General features: G+C 56.7%; 1 protein-coding gene and 1 non-coding gene across 3 annotated transcripts; one reads left to right on the plus strand and one right to left on the minus strand.

Annotated features, from left to right (window-relative positions):
- Nucleotides 1-707: 707 nt before the first annotated feature.
- Nucleotides 708-17,555, plus strand: Rab17 (RAB17, member RAS oncogene family). 2 transcript variants are annotated; one of them, XM_076866130.2, is made up of 7 exons: nt 708-900; nt 1,020-1,156; nt 4,753-4,912; nt 11,847-11,998; nt 12,814-12,939; nt 16,441-16,534; nt 16,786-17,555. In XM_076866130.2, exons 3-7 carry the CDS (start codon nt 4,756-4,758, stop codon nt 16,893-16,895), a joined length of 639 nt encoding a protein of 212 aa, XP_076722245.1. In that variant the 5' UTR covers nt 708-900; nt 1,020-1,156; nt 4,753-4,755; the 3' UTR covers nt 16,896-17,555. The 2 variants fall into 2 exon arrangements, with proteins under 2 accessions (XP_076722245.1, XP_076722244.1); XM_076866129.2 differs by lacking the exon at nt 708-900 and having other exon boundaries at nt 932-1,156.
- Nucleotides 8,811-8,883, minus strand: Trnaa-agc (transfer RNA alanine (anticodon AGC)). Its single transcript has one exon. It is a non-coding gene; the product is annotated as a tRNA-Ala (tRNA).
- Nucleotides 17,556-19,744: the final 2,189 nt, after the last annotated feature.

Here is a 19,744-nt window from a genome sequence, read left to right on the forward strand (position 1 = left end):
AGTCTGGGGCAGGAGATCAGGATGGATGACAAGAGGCAGGGGCTTCTCAATGTCCAAGGCAGCCAGACCAGCTGGGGAGGTGGCCACACCTCAAGGGACATTGTGTCCTGGAGAAGAACCACCCCGCAGGGCCCAGAAGAGAAACTGGTCCTGCCAGGATGCTGCAGAGGGACCCCAGAGGTACCTCCAGCTGCAGCTCCACCCGCAGGGCCTGGGACCCTGGAGCCGCTGTGCCTGCTTCCCAGTGCCCAGTGACTTGGGACTCCAGTGAGACTCAGGTGAGTGCATCAAGAAAGGGAGTTTCTCAGGCTAACTGTATGGCTTGCCATTCACAACTGACCAATTTTTATCTTCCTTGGCCTCTGGCCAAACTCACCACCCCAGCCACACCTGGAGGCTGAAAATCTCTGGAAGAGACTATTCTGTGGGCTGGGGTTGTGGTTCAGCGGTAGAGCGCTCGTCTCGCACGCGCGGGACCCTGAATTCGATCCTCAGTACCACGTAAAAATGAATGAGTGAGATAAAGGTATTGTGTCCAACTATAAAATAAATATTAAAAAAAAAAGAGAGACTATTTTGTTACCCCAGAGTCTCTCCAGTGCCCTGCACTCTGCCTCCTTGGAGGCCACCTCCTGGGGCATCAAGCCCAGATCTGAACCTTTGAACCGCCTACCTGGGCCGCCTCCAACTGGCTGCCAGCGGTTTGTAGGAGGAAAAAGTTTATTTGACCAAAAAGCTCTCTTTTCTCCTGGGCTGTTGGTGTTCAAGGCAACAGGATCAGGAGAGTTCTGAGGAGGGTCAGGAAAGACCTTCAAACCAGGGAGAACAGAGCTCAGACACTGGAAAGGCAGGCCTGGGGCGTGACTTTGGCCTGTCCCTGCCCCAGCTGACCACATGACCGTGAGTGGACTTTGCTCTGGAGCCTTGGGAAGGGAAGGGAAGGGAAGGGAAGGGACCTGACCTCCAGCTACCCCTTGCCCAAGGCTGTGGTGACAGCAGAGCCTCCTGTCCTGCCACAGCCACCGCCCAGCCCACCCGGAAAGGGAAGCAGAGCTATCCCCAGGCCAGGAGGAAGAAGGAAGGGAGACAGGTGGGGCCTCCGGACCTGCTGGGGACGACCTCGGGCTTTCTGGGAGTGAACAACCGTGGGAAACAGGTGAGCCCGTGTGGGGGCTTCTGCGTGCTTTGCAGAGTGTCTGTGTGTCTGTGTGTGCACACGTCCTGGTGTGCATCACCAAAGGGACCAGCAGAGGCCTTGGTTTTGGTTCCTCGGGACCAGACCTGTCCTTGTTTGGATGCTGGCTGGCTCTCTGGATGGGATGCTCTGAAGGTGTCCCGGTAAAGACCTTGAGTGTGAACTGCTGTAAGAGGCTGTCCCCTCCAAGGGATCTGTTTTGGTAACGTCAAGATGCTCACATCTCGTGAGCTCGCCAGATTTTCTCATTAGAACTCTCTTTTTAACGGTGTCTTGCTTTTACTTTTCTGCATGAAGTGGCCACATTGTTCTGATCATGAGGGAATCGAGGCATAGGCAGCTATGCAGGTTCTTCTCCAGCCTGGGGGGGAGGACACAGGAGGAGCAGCCCCCGCAGCCTTAAACCAGACCCGCCCCCAGTGAAGACCGGTTTGGGGTGGGCCTCCTGCTTTCTCCTTGGTGGAAGGCAGGTGTGCTCATGAGAAGCAGCATCCCAGTCAGGACCAGAAGAGGAACCCCGACTCCTGGCCTCAGAGAGACTTTGGACAGCCTCCGGTAAATTCCAGAGCCAGGTCAGAGGTCAGACTCCCAGTTTTCTCTTTGAACTGAGAGCTCCAACCTCCCATTGTTGAAAGCTTACCACACACTATCAACTTGAAAATGCTTACTGCAGTCTCACTTATTACAGAGAAAAGAGATTAAGTCAAGTGAAAATCCAGTAGGAGGCTGTAGGGAGCTGTGTAGACAACACACACATGGCCTGGAAGCACAGGTAGCTCGTGGACCACTGCCTTTGATGTTGTGTTAAGGCTCTGGGTTTTTTTTTTTTTTTTTAAGGCAGGATGTATGCTTTATGTTAAAACCGTGGGATTCAGTTTGCTTTGAAGGTACAGGGGAAATCAAATGGGCAAAATTTCCTTGGTGGTTGTATTGAGGGTGTGGGACTATAGGTAGTTTCCTTTTTTACATATTGACAATATGTTTATATTTAAACACACACATACACCCACACTGGGTTCAATCCCCAGCACCAAATATATATAGAGAGAAGTCATAATGCCAGCTGTTTTATTTTATTTTTTATTTTGTTTCTGAGAGAGGGTCTTGTTCATTTTCCCAGGATGGCCTTGAACTTGTGATCCTCCTGCCTCAGCCTCCTGAGTCACTGGGATCATAGGTGTGTGCCACTGTGCCTGGTGAAGAGTATTTTTTTTAAGCACAGAGATGTATTTTATCCAAGAAATACAAACCTGGTGTCCCAGCAGTGGGGCATGCATTCATATTCCACCTATCCAGGATAATCCACTCATGTTTGGGCCAAAGATTTTCTTGAATTTTAAGATGGATTTTATTACTCTGTGGGAATAATAGCAAAGAAACCTGGAGGAGCAACTTTGGGTACTTGGGAATGTGCTCCCGTGGATGTTAGGACTCCCTATATAGATCCCAGTGCAGCTCAATCAGGTGGTTTCTCCTCAGAGAGTGGCTTATGTACCTCTATCAAGAAACAAGCATTAAATCAGGTGCAGTGGCACACATCTGTAATCTCGGTGGCTCAAGATGCTGAGGCAGGAGGATCACAAGTTCAGAGTCAGCCTCAGCAACTTAAAGAGACCGTGTCTCACAATAATAATAATAAAAAAAGATTGGGGATGTGGCTCAGTGGTTAAGTGCCTCTGGGTTCAATCCCTGGTATAAAAAAAATAAAAGAAATAAGTATTGGTGGGGTGAGGGTGCTCCCATGATCCCAGTTATCTAGGAGACTGAGGCAGGAGCTCAAGTTCAAGGCCAGCCTGGGCAACTTAGTGAGACCTTGCCTCAAAATTAAAAAAATAAAAAATTGAAGATGTAGCTCAGTGGTAGAGAGCCCTGAGTTCATCCCAGTTAATACACACAGAAGAAAAAACAAACAAACAAACAAACAAGGGTGAGCTGGAAAGTTAAAAGATTTCATTCTTAAAAGTGGTATCTCGCTCAATCCCCAGTACAGGAAGAAAGAAGAAGCAGTTTCTCAGTAGGACTGGCTGCTGAACCTCTCTTGGCGGGGAGTCTGGCGGTCCCCCTGGGAGGCTGGCCACTACTGCACTTACTGCTGCTCTCTGCCAGTGGCTGGAGGACGCTGGTGCCCAGCGAGGGGGCAGAGCTGGAACAGTGACCCGGGAGAGCTGCTGGGCTCTAGGATGGGGTCACGCGGGTCCCACAGGTTTCTTGCTCAGCCTCGTGGGCTCTGTGCAGATGGCCAGGTGGGGCTAGAGGGCATGGCTGCCCTGCTCCTCTTGGTGGAGGGTCTGTCGGCTGCACCCTACAGCCCTATCTGAGCTCTGTGTGCAGGGTGGCCTGCGTGTGGCCCCTGGGACGCTCCTGCAGTGCCTGCTGGTGGCCTTTGGTCTCCCTCTGCAGTTGCCCCAGCCACTCCTTGACAAGTGCCAGGTGTGACTGTCATAAAAGCCACAGGGCAGAAACAGCTCATCTGTCCAGTTACGGCTCCTGGCTACATGCTGAACACCTACCGTATGTTCAATGGGCACAGTCCTTGCCCTTGTTAGCAGTTATAGCCAGTGAGAGAGGAGTCACGGATAATTACACAAATCAACGCAGATCAAACCAGGTCTTTTCAACCAAGAACAGAAAGGGGAAGTGCAGGCTCCACCTGGCAGGCACTTTTGTCTGTTCCGGTGACCAGTATGTGTGGGGGCTGGACACAGTGGATAGCAGCTGTGAGACCAGAGGAGACTGTTGCAGAGAGAGGTTTGCACCTGCTTGAGGGAAGGCAAGGAGACCCAGAGCCCCGCAGAGGTGGACTCCCCGGTTAGTTTGACAGTGGACTTGATGAACTTTGAGGCCTTCTTATCTTTCCTGGGGCCTGCTCAGGCTCTGGACTCTGGTCTGGAAACCTGGGGGGAATGCTGCCAGACACCTGGTTCCCCTTGCAAGGAAGGCAAAGGGCAAGAGAACTCCCGTCCTATGGAGACTGCTTCAGCCTGACGGGGAGGGTGGTGGTGTGGGTGGCCCACCATGGGCCAGACCTGGTCACTGCAGGAGTGGGTGTGGGTACACACCGGGACCCTTCTCTGCTGGGGTGTGTGGGCAGAAGTTTCTACAGATGACAAATGTGCAGGTTCACATGCACCTATTTGGATTGTGGAGCTGGCTTTCTGCAGTGCCTGGTGCTGGGTTCCAAGGTCCTAGAGAACCAGAAAGACTGAAATGTGCGAGGCCCGGGGACAGCACTTTTTAGGGAGAGGTTTTGGAAACTAGGAAGTGTGCCAGCAAATAGCTGCGCAGGGTCCTTCCCGGTCAGGTCTGTGCCCTTCGTCTGCAGGGTCACTCTCCAGGCGCGGCTCCTTTTGCTCCTCACAACGGATACAAAGTAGACCCTGCTGGCCCGGCTTACACGGGGGAGGTGGGTCTGGGTGCAGAGTGGGCAGGTGCCCGCCCAGGGCGCCGCTGACCGGCTCTGTTCAGGGCGTCCGTGCTCCCCAGGAGCAGCCGGGCGAGCCTGCTGACAGGACCTGGCCTCAGACACCCAGCCTGCCTCAGTCTGTGGCTCTTTGCAGGGGATGGCGCAGGCAGATGGACTCACCCCGCCCAGGGATGCCCCTGGCCAGCCCCGAGTGTCCAAGCTGGTCCTCCTGGGAAGTGGCTCCGTGGGCAAGTCCAGCCTGGTGCTCCGGTACGTGAAGGACGACTTCAAGAGTGTCCTGCCGACTGTGGGATGTGAGTGCAGGGCAGAGCGGGAAGCCCACGGGGGCAGGCTGGGTGGGCACCCTGGAGCCCCCGCGGTTCTGGGCCCCAGCTGAGTGTGCTCAGCATGCACACCAGGCGTGGGGTGGGGACAGCTGAGGGGCCATCAAGGTCAGGCATGCGGAACAGAATCCAGCAGGGCAGGTACACGCCCTGCCTCTGAGACAGGCACCAGCCCAGCTGGGGTCTGCATGGGGTGGAGGTTCGGGGTCAGCTGTGGGGAAAGATGGTCTGGTGAAGGGCGACCCAGAGGAAGGACTTGCCTGGATCTGCCCAGTTAGCCACCCGACTGGTCTGCAAACCCCACTCCCTAGTTAATTCATCCCCAAAGAGGCTCCCTTTCTGCCTGGATTTTGGTTTCCTAGCCGGGCCTGGACTGGGGAGGGACTGTGGGCCACGAGGGTGGAGGCCTGGAGGGAAGACCTTCTCCTGGGCATCTTAAGGAGGTTGGCACCTCACGGCCTCAGAGGTGAGTGTCTCAGGGCATCTGCAGGCTGCTGGCCCCTTTACCTCCTCTGGGTGCATCCTGCCTGGCTGCCATGCCCAGTTCCAGTGTGCTCTTTATGCCTGTCCTCTCCAAAGGCGGCTTAGGGTGGGACAGTGTGTTCAGCAGCAGGGCTTCGGTTCAGATGGGCACTCGGCCACAGGGAAGCACCGGCTTCTCTCACTCGTGTGTTCAGTCACTTGATGAGTGTCTGAGCGTGGACACCGTCTCTGGCCTGCATTAGGCACGGAGAGTTCCACAGCGGGATGAAGGCGTACCAACAGGAATGGCTACGGAACGTAGCACAGGGCACTTGCAGAGTGGGCGCCCTTCCCTGTCCCTAGGGCGTGGCTCCTGGAGGCCGCAGGGCCATGAGTGGGGTGAAGGGTGGGAAGTGACCAGCAAGGGACTTCTCCAGAGGGAGCTGAGGAGAGCCTCAGGGGTCCACTCAGGCCAGCTGTGCAGGCTGCACCCCTCTCTGTTAGCAAGAACATCCTCGCCCCCACGCCATTCGCCCAAGGTATGGGACTCGGGCTTCCTTTCAAAATTCAGCATCGTGGCCTGAGTTGAGATGGGAGACCACAGGACTAAACCCAGACGGTGAGGGCCATGTCCCTGGGTGGCCAGGGACGTGATATGGGAGGGAGGAAGTAGGTGCTAGCCCCTGCCAGCTTGATTGGCTCTGACTTCGAGGTCTGCCGTGATGGCTCATGGCCAGACGGGCCCAGCCTGCCCGTGGGAACCTGTGGGAACAGCTGTGCCTGCTGGTTACTGTGCTCTGTGAACGACAGGCTTCCTTCTTTGTTCATCCTAAAGTAGCAGCAGCACTAAGTAGTTGCAGCAGTGACCTTGTGGCCCACAAAGCCTGAAATACCTGCTTCAGCTCCGTTGACAGGCTCGTGACCTAGCCTAGCTGTCTGCAGGGCCAGCACCCTGGAGGCAGCAGGCCCCATGGAGGATGCACGCAGACAGGGCAGCGACGTGCAGGGAGTGGAGGGTGGGGCTGCATGCACGGGGGCCATCTCCCTGCGTTGGGAGGGTCCTGCACGCACTGCTCACTGAGCCTCAGGGTGACCCAGAAGGAGCAGAGCCTCCGACAGTCGGGTGAGGCCTTGCTGTCAGGGAAGTGGACGGTGGAGAAGCATCAAGCAGCACTCTGACAGAACCACAAACTTTATTTTACCCCCGCGGGCCCGGAGAAACAAAACTCCAGACTGAGCCCTGACCCACAGCTTCTCACAACATTATAGGTTATCTGGTGACCTCTTAGACCCGTCCTCTTGGGGACTTTTTCCTCTTTTAAGGAAAAACTCCTAATCTGAAGGCCTTGTGTGTGGGGGTCGCAGGCCTGGTTCAGCCATCACCTTACCGCCCTGCTCCCGGGCAGCTGGGGGCCAGGAGTCTGCCTCCACTGGCCCTCCCTGTCCCTGGTTCACCTTCTCTTTAGGGGGACACCCAGCGTCAGCAGGGTGGACATGGGCTGGGCCCTTTGAGAGGTCCTGGCTCACAGTCCAGGCCTGTGCTGCAGGGGCAGGCCTGGGTGGACCCTCCCCAGCCCTTGGGGCCATCCTCCAGTGGCTGTCCCCTCCCCCAGGCCTGGGTTTGTCTCTGTGGAGGGAAGAACCTCTTATCTGGGCAGGACTGTGCCTGTGGTGCTGTGGCCTTTGTCACACTGTTGTCCCTGTGGGATGTCGTCTAGAAGGGAGGCAGAGGACATCCAGATTAGGTCAACCTGCGACCACCCTGCTCGCTGGGCATGGCAGTTCCCTGTTCACCTTTATACACCAGGTGGAGCCCTGTCTCTAGGACGCAAGAACAGTGTTCCTGTGGGGACAGTGGCCTGGATTCTGTCCTAGTGTCTGAGTCATGCAAGTCTCCACAGGCTTCAGACTCGGGATAGATATTGCACATGCTCCGGCTGTCCTTGGAAATTGCTACATTATTATAATTGTCACATTATAATGTAAACAAATATTGTATCCTTTGTATGTTATGTTTGTCTCTTCTGTGAGGTTTGATATTGTTCCTGTTATTTTATTATTGCTAAGAGTGTTTTCCCGCTTCTCAGGTGAGGAGATGGAGGGACGTGACCCCCTGTAGCCTCTGGTTTGGGGAGGGGTCCTGTGCTGGGCAGAGCCTTCTGCACTGACCCGTTCTTTGTTCACGTGTGGCTTTTATCAGTGAGGGTGAGGACTGCAGAGCCAGGCGGTGTGTCTCTATGGTGACCGTGGGTGCTGTCCTCGTCCCCAGAGCAAGCATGGGGCCAGGGCCTGTGGTGTCCCAGGTGGGGCCACTTCAGGGCAGGGCCAGCTCCAGGGTCCTTTGGGAGATTGACACGTCCCTGGGTCCCTCACTGAGTGGTTCTGCAGAGCTTCAGGATGGGGCTCCCTGGCCATCCCTGGGAAAGACGTGGCCCACCCCAAGGAAAAGGAGGAGAGGTGACAGACAAACTGAGTCCCCAAAGCTGAGAAACCAAAGGGCTGTCCAGAGGAGCAGCGCCAGAGCAGGGTCTCCCAGGGGCCACCAGCCCATCTTCCCTTTATCTCCTGCTACCCCAGCCACAGAGGATCAGTCCCGCCATAGGAGAGCGCATGATGGAGGGGGCAGGCTGCCCTGGGCAGAAGTAGCCACTGGCCAGGATGGGCTGGGACCACCCAGCGCTCCCCGGCGATCACCCCATCCCGGGTCTCATTGGCCCAGGTGGGGGGCATTCTGGCCTACTTCCCTGGCTGCAGGGGCTGTCCTGGAGGTGCCTCAAGCTTCCCCCAGGCCCACTGGGCTTTATACACCAAGGGGATAGTGACAAATGGGTGCAGAACACATCTGATGTGACCAGCTCACTTCCTTGTGGAACTCAGCATTCTGCTGATGTGCTTGGACCCTGAAGAGATGTGCATTTCATGCTTCACCTTCTACGCAGGTTATAATTTTTACTAACTGGCGAGCATTACAGGGAGCATTCAAATGAGCAGATTCTGTAACAAAGCCAAAACACTTTAATGATATTAAAATTGAGTTCAGGCACAGTCCAGTTGGGGGCGATGGAACACAAGTTAGAGCGCATCCCCTCTCGCACTCTGAATTCCGGTCCTGTTGTTCAGTGTCCACGGGGGCTTATAGAAGCAGGCAGAGGAGGAGGAAACTGGCTTGTACTTCTCTGGGCCTTGGTGAGACATGGCCCCAGGTGGCCCCAGGTGACATTACAGCTCATTAATACCTTGCCACTGTGTTATCTGGACAAGCAGATTCTAGAGACTCTAAAAAAAAAAAAAAAGATTTCCAGCTCTTGGCTCCTTCTGGCCCCACATGACCTGCCTTCCACCTCATATCATTTCAGGTAAAACCTCCAAGAATGTCTGGGTTTCTTAGAAATTTACTCATTTATTTTTGTGGTGCTGGGGATTGAACCCAGGGCCCCTCACAGGCTAGGCCAGTGCTCTGCCACTGAGCCACACCCACAGTCCTTTTTATTTTATTTTGAAACAGCATCTGGCTAAGTTGCGCAGGCTGGCCTTGAACTTGTGATCCTCCTGCCTCAGCCTCCCCAGTGGCTGGGATTACAGGTGTGTGCCACCACACCTGTGCAGGAATGTATTCTTCAATCACGTTTGACTTTAGTTGTGCAGATATAGAAAACGGAGTCAATGGTGATTTGAAAGCAGAAGATGGTAACTCTGTGTTCTCTCCTGGGCTGCAGCAAGCCCCTAAGGCCCAGGTGGCCTCAGAAACCTGCACTGGGGCCTGCCTGAAGGGAGCGAGAACCTAACTAAGCCCTATAGCTTCACCTGCTTTTGGTGGCTTCCCTTCTTCAGTTGACTTTAAAAATCACAGATTTTGGAGGCCACACAACATCTTGAGTCTCCCACTAGCTTTTCTGTGGAGCACCCTTAGGGCCTGGGGGTCGTGATGGTAATGGCTGCCTAGGTTATTTTTCAGGGAGTCCAAGGTGACTTTTGTCAAAAACACCAACTCTTCACTTGGGCCAGCACGGGTGTCTGACAGGGACTTCTTGATGTCAGGAGGCCCCAAGCTCTACCTTCGGGTCATGCGAACACTGCCATGTTTAGAAAACACGTTCTCCAAGAGCCATGGAGCTGGCTCACACACGGAAGACCACTGCTTCCCCCCCTCGCCTTCCCCACACCTTCATCACCCCTCAATCCCATGGACATGCCCGAACACTAGGCTCAGGAGGCAGGTTTGAGATCAGGTGTCCCCTCCACACTCGGACAGCTTGCACGTACCTTGGCTGGTGCCTGACCTGGGGTGTGGAGGGCAAAGTAGGGCTGGAGTGATAGCGCTTTCCTCCGTCTCCAGGGAAGACGTCGTTCTGGGCTCAGTGAGCATCCAAACACCCACCTGGTGCCATCACTGTTTAGATTGCACTCCTTGGAAATTTGTCCAGGTTTCGCACCCATCTAAACACAACTCTTGGGCACCATTTTTAAAGTAGAAAAGAAGCTGAGCAGCTAAGGTTGGTAAATGGAAGACGTGAACCTGAGCTTTACGTCCACCTGTGCCTGGCTGTGATAACTTCTAAATACAGCAAGTTCAAAATCAGATATGTGATCTGAAATGTTGGTGCACAGACAGACAGGGTGTGGGTGAAAGGTGAGGATGCTGGGTGATGACTCCAGGGAGAGCCAAGAAGACCAGAAGAGGAAGTAGAAATTGATGCACCAGAACCGGTGCCCCCTGTCTTCTCATGCAGTTCTATAGCCACCTGGGCAGCGGGTACCATTTGCTTGTCTGAGACGTGGGGAGTTGGAGCAAGTTGCCTAGGTCCTCACAGCTGTGGACCACACCCAGGGCCCACGAATGGGAGCCTGCTGGGCTGGTGGTTCATGTTCAGGCATGACAGTGGCCTGTGTGAGCTGCAGCTGTCCAGACGAGGGCCACTGCTTGACTGAACTCGTTAGTCTAATCTCAAGTCCATGGCCCTGCAGGAAAATGTGGATGAGTGGGCGGAAGAGCTTATAGTTGCTTCTCTGGAGGACCTACCCCAGCTCCATTCTCCAGGAGAGAATCAGGATCTTCCTGCTCCACACTGGAAGTCTCTGTTCAGCCCTGGGCTCTGTCTGTGGTGGAACTGTGTCCCCTAGAGATATCACCAAGTCCTAACCCCACAGCCTGTGAGTGTGACCTTACTGGAGTTGGGGTCTTTGAGACGTTATGAGTTGATATGAGCTCTTCCTGGACTTAGAATGGTCCCTGAGTCCAGTGCCTGGTGTCCTTGTAGAAAGAGGAGAGAACCCAGGAACACAGAGGGAAGGCCATGTGTACTGAAGACAGGTTGGGGTGATGTGTCTAGAGGTCAGGGAGCACCGAGGAAGGCTGGCCACCCCCACAGCTGAAGACAGGCAGGGAATGGCTTCAGCCTCAATTCCCCAGAAGAAGCAGACCCTGTCCCCCAGAACTGGAAGAATAAATCTGCTTTGTTTAAAGCCACGCAGTTTGTGGCCATTGGTTACTGCAGCCCCAGGACACTCACACACTGCCCTTGGAGTGGAAGTTTTAATTTTGAACATGTGGACTTGGGTGGGTGGCCAGGGTGCTGGTGGGAGCCTGTTGGTCTCTGCTGACCCCTTCATGCCCTGACATCTCCCCCTCCTCACTCTTCCCCTCTAGATCCCCCCACAAGCCACACACTATGGCACAAAACATTTTGCTGCTATTAAATGACTATTTTAAAATCACATCACCTTGGAAAGCTTGGGAAAAAAGTCTTCAACTGAAACACGGAGTGCCCAGTATGCGCAAGTAGATCTTCATGCCTTGATTAAGTAGGTGCGGGAATAAGATAGTCCTGCCTCCACGGCCTCCCTGTTCCCTTGGGAGCAGAGAACACCAGGCTCCGTGGGCCTCTGGGTGTGTGCAGGGTTCCCAGAGGCTGCAGCAGGACATCCCTGGCTCCCCTGAGGACTGGTGACCTCTGCAGACTTGGAGAGTTTTCTCGGTGAAGTGAAGGGACACCAAGTAGGGGCAGCAGAGGGGTCGGCTGGTACCCAGTGGTGATGGGAAGGCTGGCGAGGCCAGCAGATGGTGGGATCTGAGGGCCTCCCTGCAGGACAGGCAGGGGAGCAGAGAGGCCCTAGGTGCAGGGGCTCCAGGGTCCCCAGAGCTCCGCTGCAATGCTGGGAGCGGAGCTGTGTGGGGTTCTTGGTCATGGGACACCTCTTTCAAGTTGTGCCATTCAGAGCCTCGAGTTGGGTCCCTGAGCAGGCCAGCACTCGTGGGCCAGCAGCTCGGCCCAGAGCCTCTGGGAATCTACCAAGCACCGGGTGCACGGACAGATGACTCTGGGCTTGGCCAGGAGCTCCTGCACAGCACGTGGCCAGCCTTGCTGACTGGTCGCTGACAGAGCTGTCTGGGTCCCAGTGAGAGCCTCCTCCTCTCAGGGAACGCTCGCCCGCCCTGTTCCAGGTGCGTTCTTCACAAAGGTGGTGGACTTGGGAGCCTCGTCTCTGAAGCTTGAGATCTGGGACACGGCTGGCCAGGAGAAGTACCACAGCGTCTGCCACCTCTACTTCAGGGGTGCCAATGCCGCGCTGCTGGTGTACGACATCACCAGGAAGGTAGGGCTGCCCGAGGCACGCCCCGGGCTCTCCGGGTCCACCTTGGTCCCCCAGGCAGCGCAGTGTCTTCTGAAGGACTCGCGCTGGGCTGGCCCCACAGTCTATGGTGCAATCACAACTACAGAGCCACATCCACGCGCCCCCGCCACCTGACTCCCCTGACCCTGCACTTGCCTCTGCTCTTCCATGAGTGGCCCAGCAGGCCCCACGCAGGGCAGTGTCTTCCACACCCACTAGTGCGCTGAGATGGGGGGGCTGTTACAGATGGGAGGGAGGGGCTGGCTTCATGGGGCTGCAGGCCCAGCCTGGGAGGTAGGAACTATCCATGCTGGGGGGCAGTGGGCCTGGGGGAAGGTGAGAGGGGCCTGGAGAGCCGGGTGGCATCCAGAGAGGGTGGGCAGTGCAGTGGCCCAGCAGTGAGGAAAGCAGGGCCTCCTTCCTCCTTGCTGGGGGGCAGGAGGGGCTACAGGGGCCAGGTGGAGACTCCTTACCTGGTCTTTGGGATAATGCAGTTAGGAGCAGGGTTTGGAGTGGTGGATGCCCCCTACTTTCCTGCACAAAAAGTTCCAGGGGTGGAGGCCCCTGGCCCAAACACCCTGTGTCCCCGTCCCTGGGCCCCTGCAGCTGGCTGCCTGGCTGCAGTCACTAGCCAGGGTGGGAGCAGGCCGGCCACCCACCTTGGAGGAACTGAGAAGCCCTGTAGGACTGGGATTGCCCATGGCATCCTGGGACATCCCCCAGCCTGTGCCAGGCCTGCTCTGCCGCCCTGGAGCCGGAGGCCACCGCAGGCCCACCGACAGCCCTCTCTCCTCCAGGACTCCTTCCACAAGGCCCGGCAGTGGCTGGCAGACCTGGAGAAGGAGCTCCACCCAGGGGAGGGCGTGGTGATGCTGGTCGGCAACAAGACGGACCTCGGCGAGCAGCGGGAGGTGACTTTCCAGGTGCCACTCAAGCCAGCAGGAGGAAGCCCCCACCCTGCAGCCCTGGGTTGTCACACAGGCTCACACACACATGCCCACACCACACCCTGAGGCACACCAATGCACACACCCACATGCCCGCACCTCGCACACGTAGGTACACACACCTGCAGGGACATTTCCCACTCACACCCCCACGCTCACACACACTCACAGCTGTGCATGCTTGTGCGCCCCCCCCCCCACATACTTTCCACCTTAGTTTCCCTTTTGGCCAAAGAAGTCTGGTGCCGCAGTCTGGCTGCAGCAAAATAATCGGGGGTCGGGGGGGGGGTGAGCAACTTGTGTATATTGATACAGCAGGAGTGGGAGCCGTTTATTGCAGGACAGGAGGGGTATATATACATTCCACACAGCTTCTCTAATTAGCATAAACTAGATACAGCAGTCAACCAATAAGGAATCTCCACACTTAATGGCTCGCTGGCGTTACTTCACAAACCACTCCCTCTGCAAAATGCCAGGCGCCATCTTGACTTGTTTACAGACTCTAACAGTCTGGAATCTCTGGAGGGTGCAGGGGACCCACCCATGCCCCTCTGGGGAGCTGGCTGCAGGGTCCCTGCCTGCTGGGAGTTGGGCCTCCCCGCCAGCCTCAAGGCCTGTCCTGGTTACCTGGCGCCCTTCCCACCCCTCCGCCCCTCCTTTCTTTGTATTCAATATATTGTTGAAGAAGGGTCAAGAGAATAAATCCAAACTTCTTTGGTAGGAACTGCACAAGGGACAGAAAATTTAAAAAGCTGTAGTTTTTCTATGAAACGATGCACAGCAGAATAAATGCTGCCGAGACGTGTGTGAGGCACGGTGGGGCTGAGAGGAGGGCCAGGCTGCCCGTGTCCTTGAGCCCGCCTGCAGGTGGACGGCCTGGGAGCATCTGTGTGCGTGGGTAGAACGTGTGCACCCCTGTGTGTGTGGGTGTGTGCATCTGGGTGGTCTGTGGTGTGCAGCTGTTGTGTGTATAGGTATGTGTGGGCACCCACATGTGTGTTGTGGGAGCTGTGTGTGTATACAGTTGGCCCTCTGCATCTGTGAGTTCTGCATCCACAGCTTCAATTTACCATGGATTAAAAAAAAAATTGTGTGTGCATTAAATGTGTACAAACGGTTCTCTCCTCATTAGTCCCTAAATAACACAGCTTGACAACTATTTAGACAGCATGTGTGCTGTGTCAGGCGACACCGTGATCTAGAGACGGACCGCAGTGCGGAGCTGGCGTGCAGGGTTTATGCACTAACGCACCATTTTGCAGAAGGGCCTGGAGCACCAGGGCTTTTGTGTCTTCAGGGGTCCTGGAGCCCGTCTGCCTGGATACTGGGCACCAGGTGTGTGGGGGAAGACACGTGTGGATATGGGTGGTGCGTGGGCTCTCCTGTGCATACAGAAGTGCGTGTGTGAACGCGTGCGTGCAGCTGGGTTCCAGGACAGGCTTTCTGTGTGGCAGGCAGAGAAAGAGCAGATGTGTGAGAGGCAGGGGTGGGGGACGGGCTGCAGGAGAGGGGCAGGGTCCTGCCCAGAAGGCCCTTTGGGCTCGGGAAGCAGAGCCCCTGGCATGGGGGCTTTGGTCTGGAGGCAGCAGTAGGTCCCTAGAGGGTGTGAGAAGGGTCAGGACCTGGTGGTGACTGGGGGAGCAGTCAGGTAGGGAGACCCGGAGGCTCTCAGCTCTGCCGGACCCGGCTGGGGGCACCATTGACTCTGCTTTCCCAGGCTCTCTGCTGTGGGCAGTGCCAAACGCCTGTGGCCCAGACACGCTGCGGCCTGGAGCCCACGGGAGCATCCACCAGGACTGGGCTGTACACCATCTCTGGGGCTCCCCTGGGCCACAGGCCTAGAGACCCAGGCCACTGCTTGCCTTCTCCCCCTGCTCCGAGGGAGGAAGGGAGGTAGGACAGAGCTGAAGATGCTTTGGTGGCCATAGAGGGCCAGGCAGGACAGGCAGAGCCCAGGGAGGTGCACCCCAGGTCAGAGCTGCATTGTTAAAATGAGTTTTTTAAATTTATCATTTTCTTTTTAACTTTTTAAATCATTGTTATGATCAAACCCAAGGCCTCCCACACTCTAGGCAAGCTCTCTTCCACTGAGCTGCACCCCAGCCCTGAAGTGCCATTTCCAAATGACTCTCTCATTGCAAAGAGAGTACAGCAATCCCAGTGCTGTCCTCCAGCCTCTGCAGTGTCACCGTCTTACGTGACCTTGGAGGACCATCGCCCGGCTGACCCTGCACAGCTCTGGCTCAGACCTCCGTTTTCCCGCTGATGGCCTTTTGCGGCAGGAACAGCGGCTCACAGTTCTGGCCAATGGGGGTCCTTGGAGTTCCCCTTGTCCCTTCCACCTGCTCTGTCACTGTGAGCACTTCCGAATTTTCGGACTCATGGTGTTCTTTCCAGCCCTGGAATCGGCCATTCGAAGAGGAGCCTGGTTCTTAGTTTGGGGGAATTCATTTAGAAACAACGTGCCAGGGGTGGGGGACGGTGGGGGAGAAGACCATGGGCTTCACCTGGAGACCTCAGGAGACGAACTGGCAGGGGTGGGCTGACTCAGGGCACAGGTGGGACATACCTCTCATGAGAGGGACCTGGCTTCTTGGAGGTGACAGGGGAAAGGGAAGCGGGTTGGAGAGTCCAGGGAGTCCAGGAGAAGGCAGAGGAGCAAGAGCAGGTGGCATCAGTTGGAGCCTTGGAGGGGCACCCAAGCTGGAGCGGCTGTGGAGGAGGTGGGCTTGGCAGGCAACTGGCCTGCAGGGCTCACCTCTTGGAGTGGCTGCCAGGGGGCTGGAGAGCTCGGGCGGCCATGAGAACCTGGAGCAGAAGCTGCAGAAGGGGGAGCGAGAGGAGAGGGAAATTTTGGAGACTCTGAGGACCTGGCTGGGAAGCCAAGGGGAGGGGAGCGCAGAGCTGACCCCAGGCTGTGGGCAGAGACCCGGCTGCCAGCTCCGTGTGAGGTGGCATGGGGAGGGGTCCCCAGGTGAGTGGTCTGGGGCCGCCAGGTGCTCCTGCTTGTTGGGAGGGGCTGGGGGGCTTGGGGAGAGTGGGCGTGGGAGAGTCCATCCTGGGCAACCCTGACTCCTAGGCCTGGCCCTGGCCTCTCTCCTTCCTGGTCACGGTTTCCCGCTGTCTCTGCTCTGGTTTCTCCACTTAGCCTGACCCTGTGGGGAGCAGGACCCCTGCCATGCGTCCCCCGCTTCCTCTGTCCCCTCGGTTTGGACATCTTGCCTCTGTCTGCTGGACAGTCATGGCAGGAGGGCCCTTCCCTGTCCAGCTCCAGGAGCCTCTTCCAGTGTGACCCGTCCCCTCCCGGTGTCCCTCCCTCTTGGTCCTGGGCCTGCTGCTCCAGGTGGCCAAGGGCTGGGGCTTGGGACTAGAAGAACGTGGGGAGGGGTTTTCCAAGGGCCTGCGGCTGCCCTTGGGCGTGGGTTGGAGGTCGTTAGTGTCCTCGGGGAACTCATAAACCATCATTTTCCTCAGGAAGGGAAGGAGTTTGCTGAGAGCCACAAGTTGCTGTTCATGGAAACCTCCGCCAAGCTGAACCTCCAGGTGTCCGAGGTCTTCAGCACCGTGGGTGAGTGAGGGTAGCCCACGGGCCAGGCGAGGGCCGGGGCTCCCACGGGACCCGCTCCACTGGGTCTTCTTCTCTGGAGTCTTGGGACCAAGAGTCTGTCTGTTGGGGACAGGAGGTGAGCAGGAGGGACATGGAGTCCTCGGTTCCGGGCTCTGAGCGGCTGTCAGGAGGGCCGTCTGGGCTGTTTTGCCCGCAGACTGTGCGGTCCCGGGGGACTCTCCTCAGTCAACTCTCCCTTGTGTCCTTCACAGCGCAAGAGCTACTGCAGAGGGAGGCCAGGCAGAGCCACAGCGCACAGGGGGACGCAGCCGTGGTTCTGAATGCGGGTCCTGCCCGGCAGGCCAAATGCTGTGCCCATTAGAAGTGCCACTCCAGGGGGCCATGGAAGGACGTCCAAGGCCAGGCCTGGGGGTCTCCAGGGTGAGCCACTCTCGGCTTGGCTCTTCATCAGTTGTATTTCGAGGCTGGTGCTGGACTGTGCCTGAGGGCTGGCGGCTTCCAGAAGTTGGTGTCCTTTATAATACCCAGTTCCCAAAGCTGGGGGTGATTGTCAGGGGAGGATATGGTGTCAGATGGCTCCCAGAAGACTGTTGCCCACCGTGGCAGATCCTGTCTGGTTCCTGGACACCCCAGTCACCTAACTGATTGCTTTGTCACCAAACGTGGAGGGTTTGTGTGAGACAGAGAGGAAGCAGAGATCAGGACTCTGATGATAGCAATGTGGACAGACACCTCCATCTGGCCTTGGCGGGAATGCTGGCTAGGGCTGGGCCCACCTGGCTCTGGGAGGTGGGAGAGAAGGAAGAGGCCCCCCGGGAGGTGGTGGTACCCGAAGAAATGGAGTGATGGACCTGGGTGGCTAATCTCAGGCGGTGGCCCTGGGGAAGGTGCCAGTGGCAGGCTGCTGAGGTGGACGTAGGAAGCCACAGTCCTGCTGGGAGCACAGAGGCTCCGACTTGTACCCTGACGTGGAAGTTGTGCTGTCGAAGCATCTTTTTCTATAAGGATTAAACTGCTTTGAACCATCTGGCTCTGGGCGAGTTTGGAAGGGTGAGCTGGGCACAGCCTGGTGGACTGCAGGGTCGGGGGAATTCCAGGGGCTCCTGAGCCACCCGGAAGGAGGCTGAGATGTGCAGGTGTGACTGGGGCGGCGCGGATCGTCATTCTGATGCCAGGTGACACATGGCCCCCACAGAGGCTGCCTGGCTAAATGGAGGAGCCTGGCTCCCGTTCGGGGAGGTCAGCTTGGTGACTTTTCTGTTGGATCTCTCCTGACACCTGATGCAGCAAGGGGAAGATATTCCAAAGGGGGATGCATTGGGGAGATTTTGTCCTCATCTCTGGCTCCCTGGTAAGCAGATGCAAAGTCTGAGTATCACCACGTTGCTGCCAACTGAGGAAGACGGCCTTGCTGTGCGCCTCTAAGGCTCTGAGGAGGGGCGATGCACAGTGCCCTCCCACGTGACCCTGGACTTCTCATCCCTGTCGGGCCTCACCTGTTGAGGGTGCTGTCTGCTCTGCCCACTTTGCATGGACAGCACCTCCCAGTCCAGGGACTTGGCCTTGGGGTGGGGGCATCCCAGATGGAAACCAGCGGTGGGGGTGATGGGAGACTGGGGAGGGACACGGGCACCAGGTATTGGCTAGAACCCGCCTAGGGAGGTCACTCAGAAGGGCTGTGTCCTGGTAGGAGACCCCCACCCTCCAGCAGCCTCTTCCTCCTTGGGTTCTGGCAGCTCCCCACACCCCATCATCCCGTCAGACCCGCCCAGCCCGGGCCTCTCAGCACTCCAGCCACACTTGGTACCGCTAGTCCCAGGGAGGGCCCTGCGGGCGTGGTTGCCCTGATTGGAGGGAGACACTTGAGTCCACAGGACCCTGGGGGATCCCACTTCCGTTCTGGGGAGGTGGGAAAGGTCAGCGTGTCCTGGTGCTGATGTGATTCTGATGGGCCCCAAAGAAGCTTCTTGAGGAAGGGCTCTTACTGGACCAGGGCAGACCAGAGTGCACCAGGCTCTTTCCTCTCATGAGCACGAGAAAAGGGTAAAGAAAGAGAACCAAGGGGGCCTTAATTTTTTACCCATACTCTTAGACAACGTCATAGGGGGAACCTAAAGACAGTGCTATGTAATTGCTGTCATCTGACTGCTAGTGACATTGGGCAATGTGTCCTGGCGTCCCTGCCATCACAGGGGCCCTGAGCAGCACTGGGGACCACCCTGGAGGTGGCAGGAGGCCGAGGTTGCCCATGGCCACCAGGGGGCGTTCCAGCACCACTGAAGGAGATCCCTGCTGTTAGCTGTCCTGCAGACTGAGCGGTCAGGGCTCTGCTAAAGAGCAGACCAAGCCCACTGTTAGAAGAGACCCTGGGAAATAAGTGGGAAAATTCTAGGGTGCCCTCTATCTGCTTGTCTGCTTCCCTGAGTTGGCCTCGCAGTGCTAGGATTTATTCCGAGCATCTTTGACTCATTCCCATCCAGAATCCTTCCATGGTCTCTCCAGGATGGATCTGGTGCAATCCAGCCCCCTTTTCTCCTCCCCCACTGGGCAGGTGAGGCTCAGCGCTGCCCTAAAATCACCTGGGGAGCAACAGGAGGAACACTTGCACCTGCATCTTGCCCAATCTTCTGAAGAGATGAGTCTGTGCTGGGATTTTAAACTGTCCCAGGTGAGCTTAGAATTTAGCAAAGGTTGAGAAGCCATGTAAGGACAGGGGCTGCCTCTGTAGGGTCCCCGGTGCTGGTACAATGCCTGGCACAGGCATGTGCCAACCAAGGGACAGAAGCTGTTGTTTGCCCCACAGTCCTAAAGGAACTTGTTATGGTTTGGATGTGATGTGTCCCCCCAAAGCTCACCTGTGAGACAATGCAAGAGGTCTGCAGGAGGAACCACTGGGGTGTAGCCTTAATCTCATCAGTAGATCAGCCCCTGGTGGGGGACTGAGTGGTAACTGGAGGCAGGTGGGACGTGGCTTTGGGTATATATTTTGTATCTGGAGAGTAGAGTCTCTCTCTCTCTCTCTGCTTTCTGATCACCATGTGAGCTACTTGCCTGTGCCACACTCTTCCTCTGTGTTCAACCTCACCTTGAGCCCTGAGGAATGGAGCTGGCCTCTGTGGACTGAGACCTCTGAAACCATGAGCCCTAAAATAAACCTTTCCTCCTCTACAGTCGCTCTGGTTGGGTCTTTCAGTCGCAGCAGGGAAAAGC

The sequence above is a fragment of the Callospermophilus lateralis genome, chromosome 9, assembly GCF_048772815.1.
Source record: "Callospermophilus lateralis isolate mCalLat2 chromosome 9, mCalLat2.hap1, whole genome shotgun sequence".
NCBI classification, from domain to species: domain Eukaryota; kingdom Metazoa; phylum Chordata; class Mammalia; order Rodentia; family Sciuridae; genus Callospermophilus; species Callospermophilus lateralis.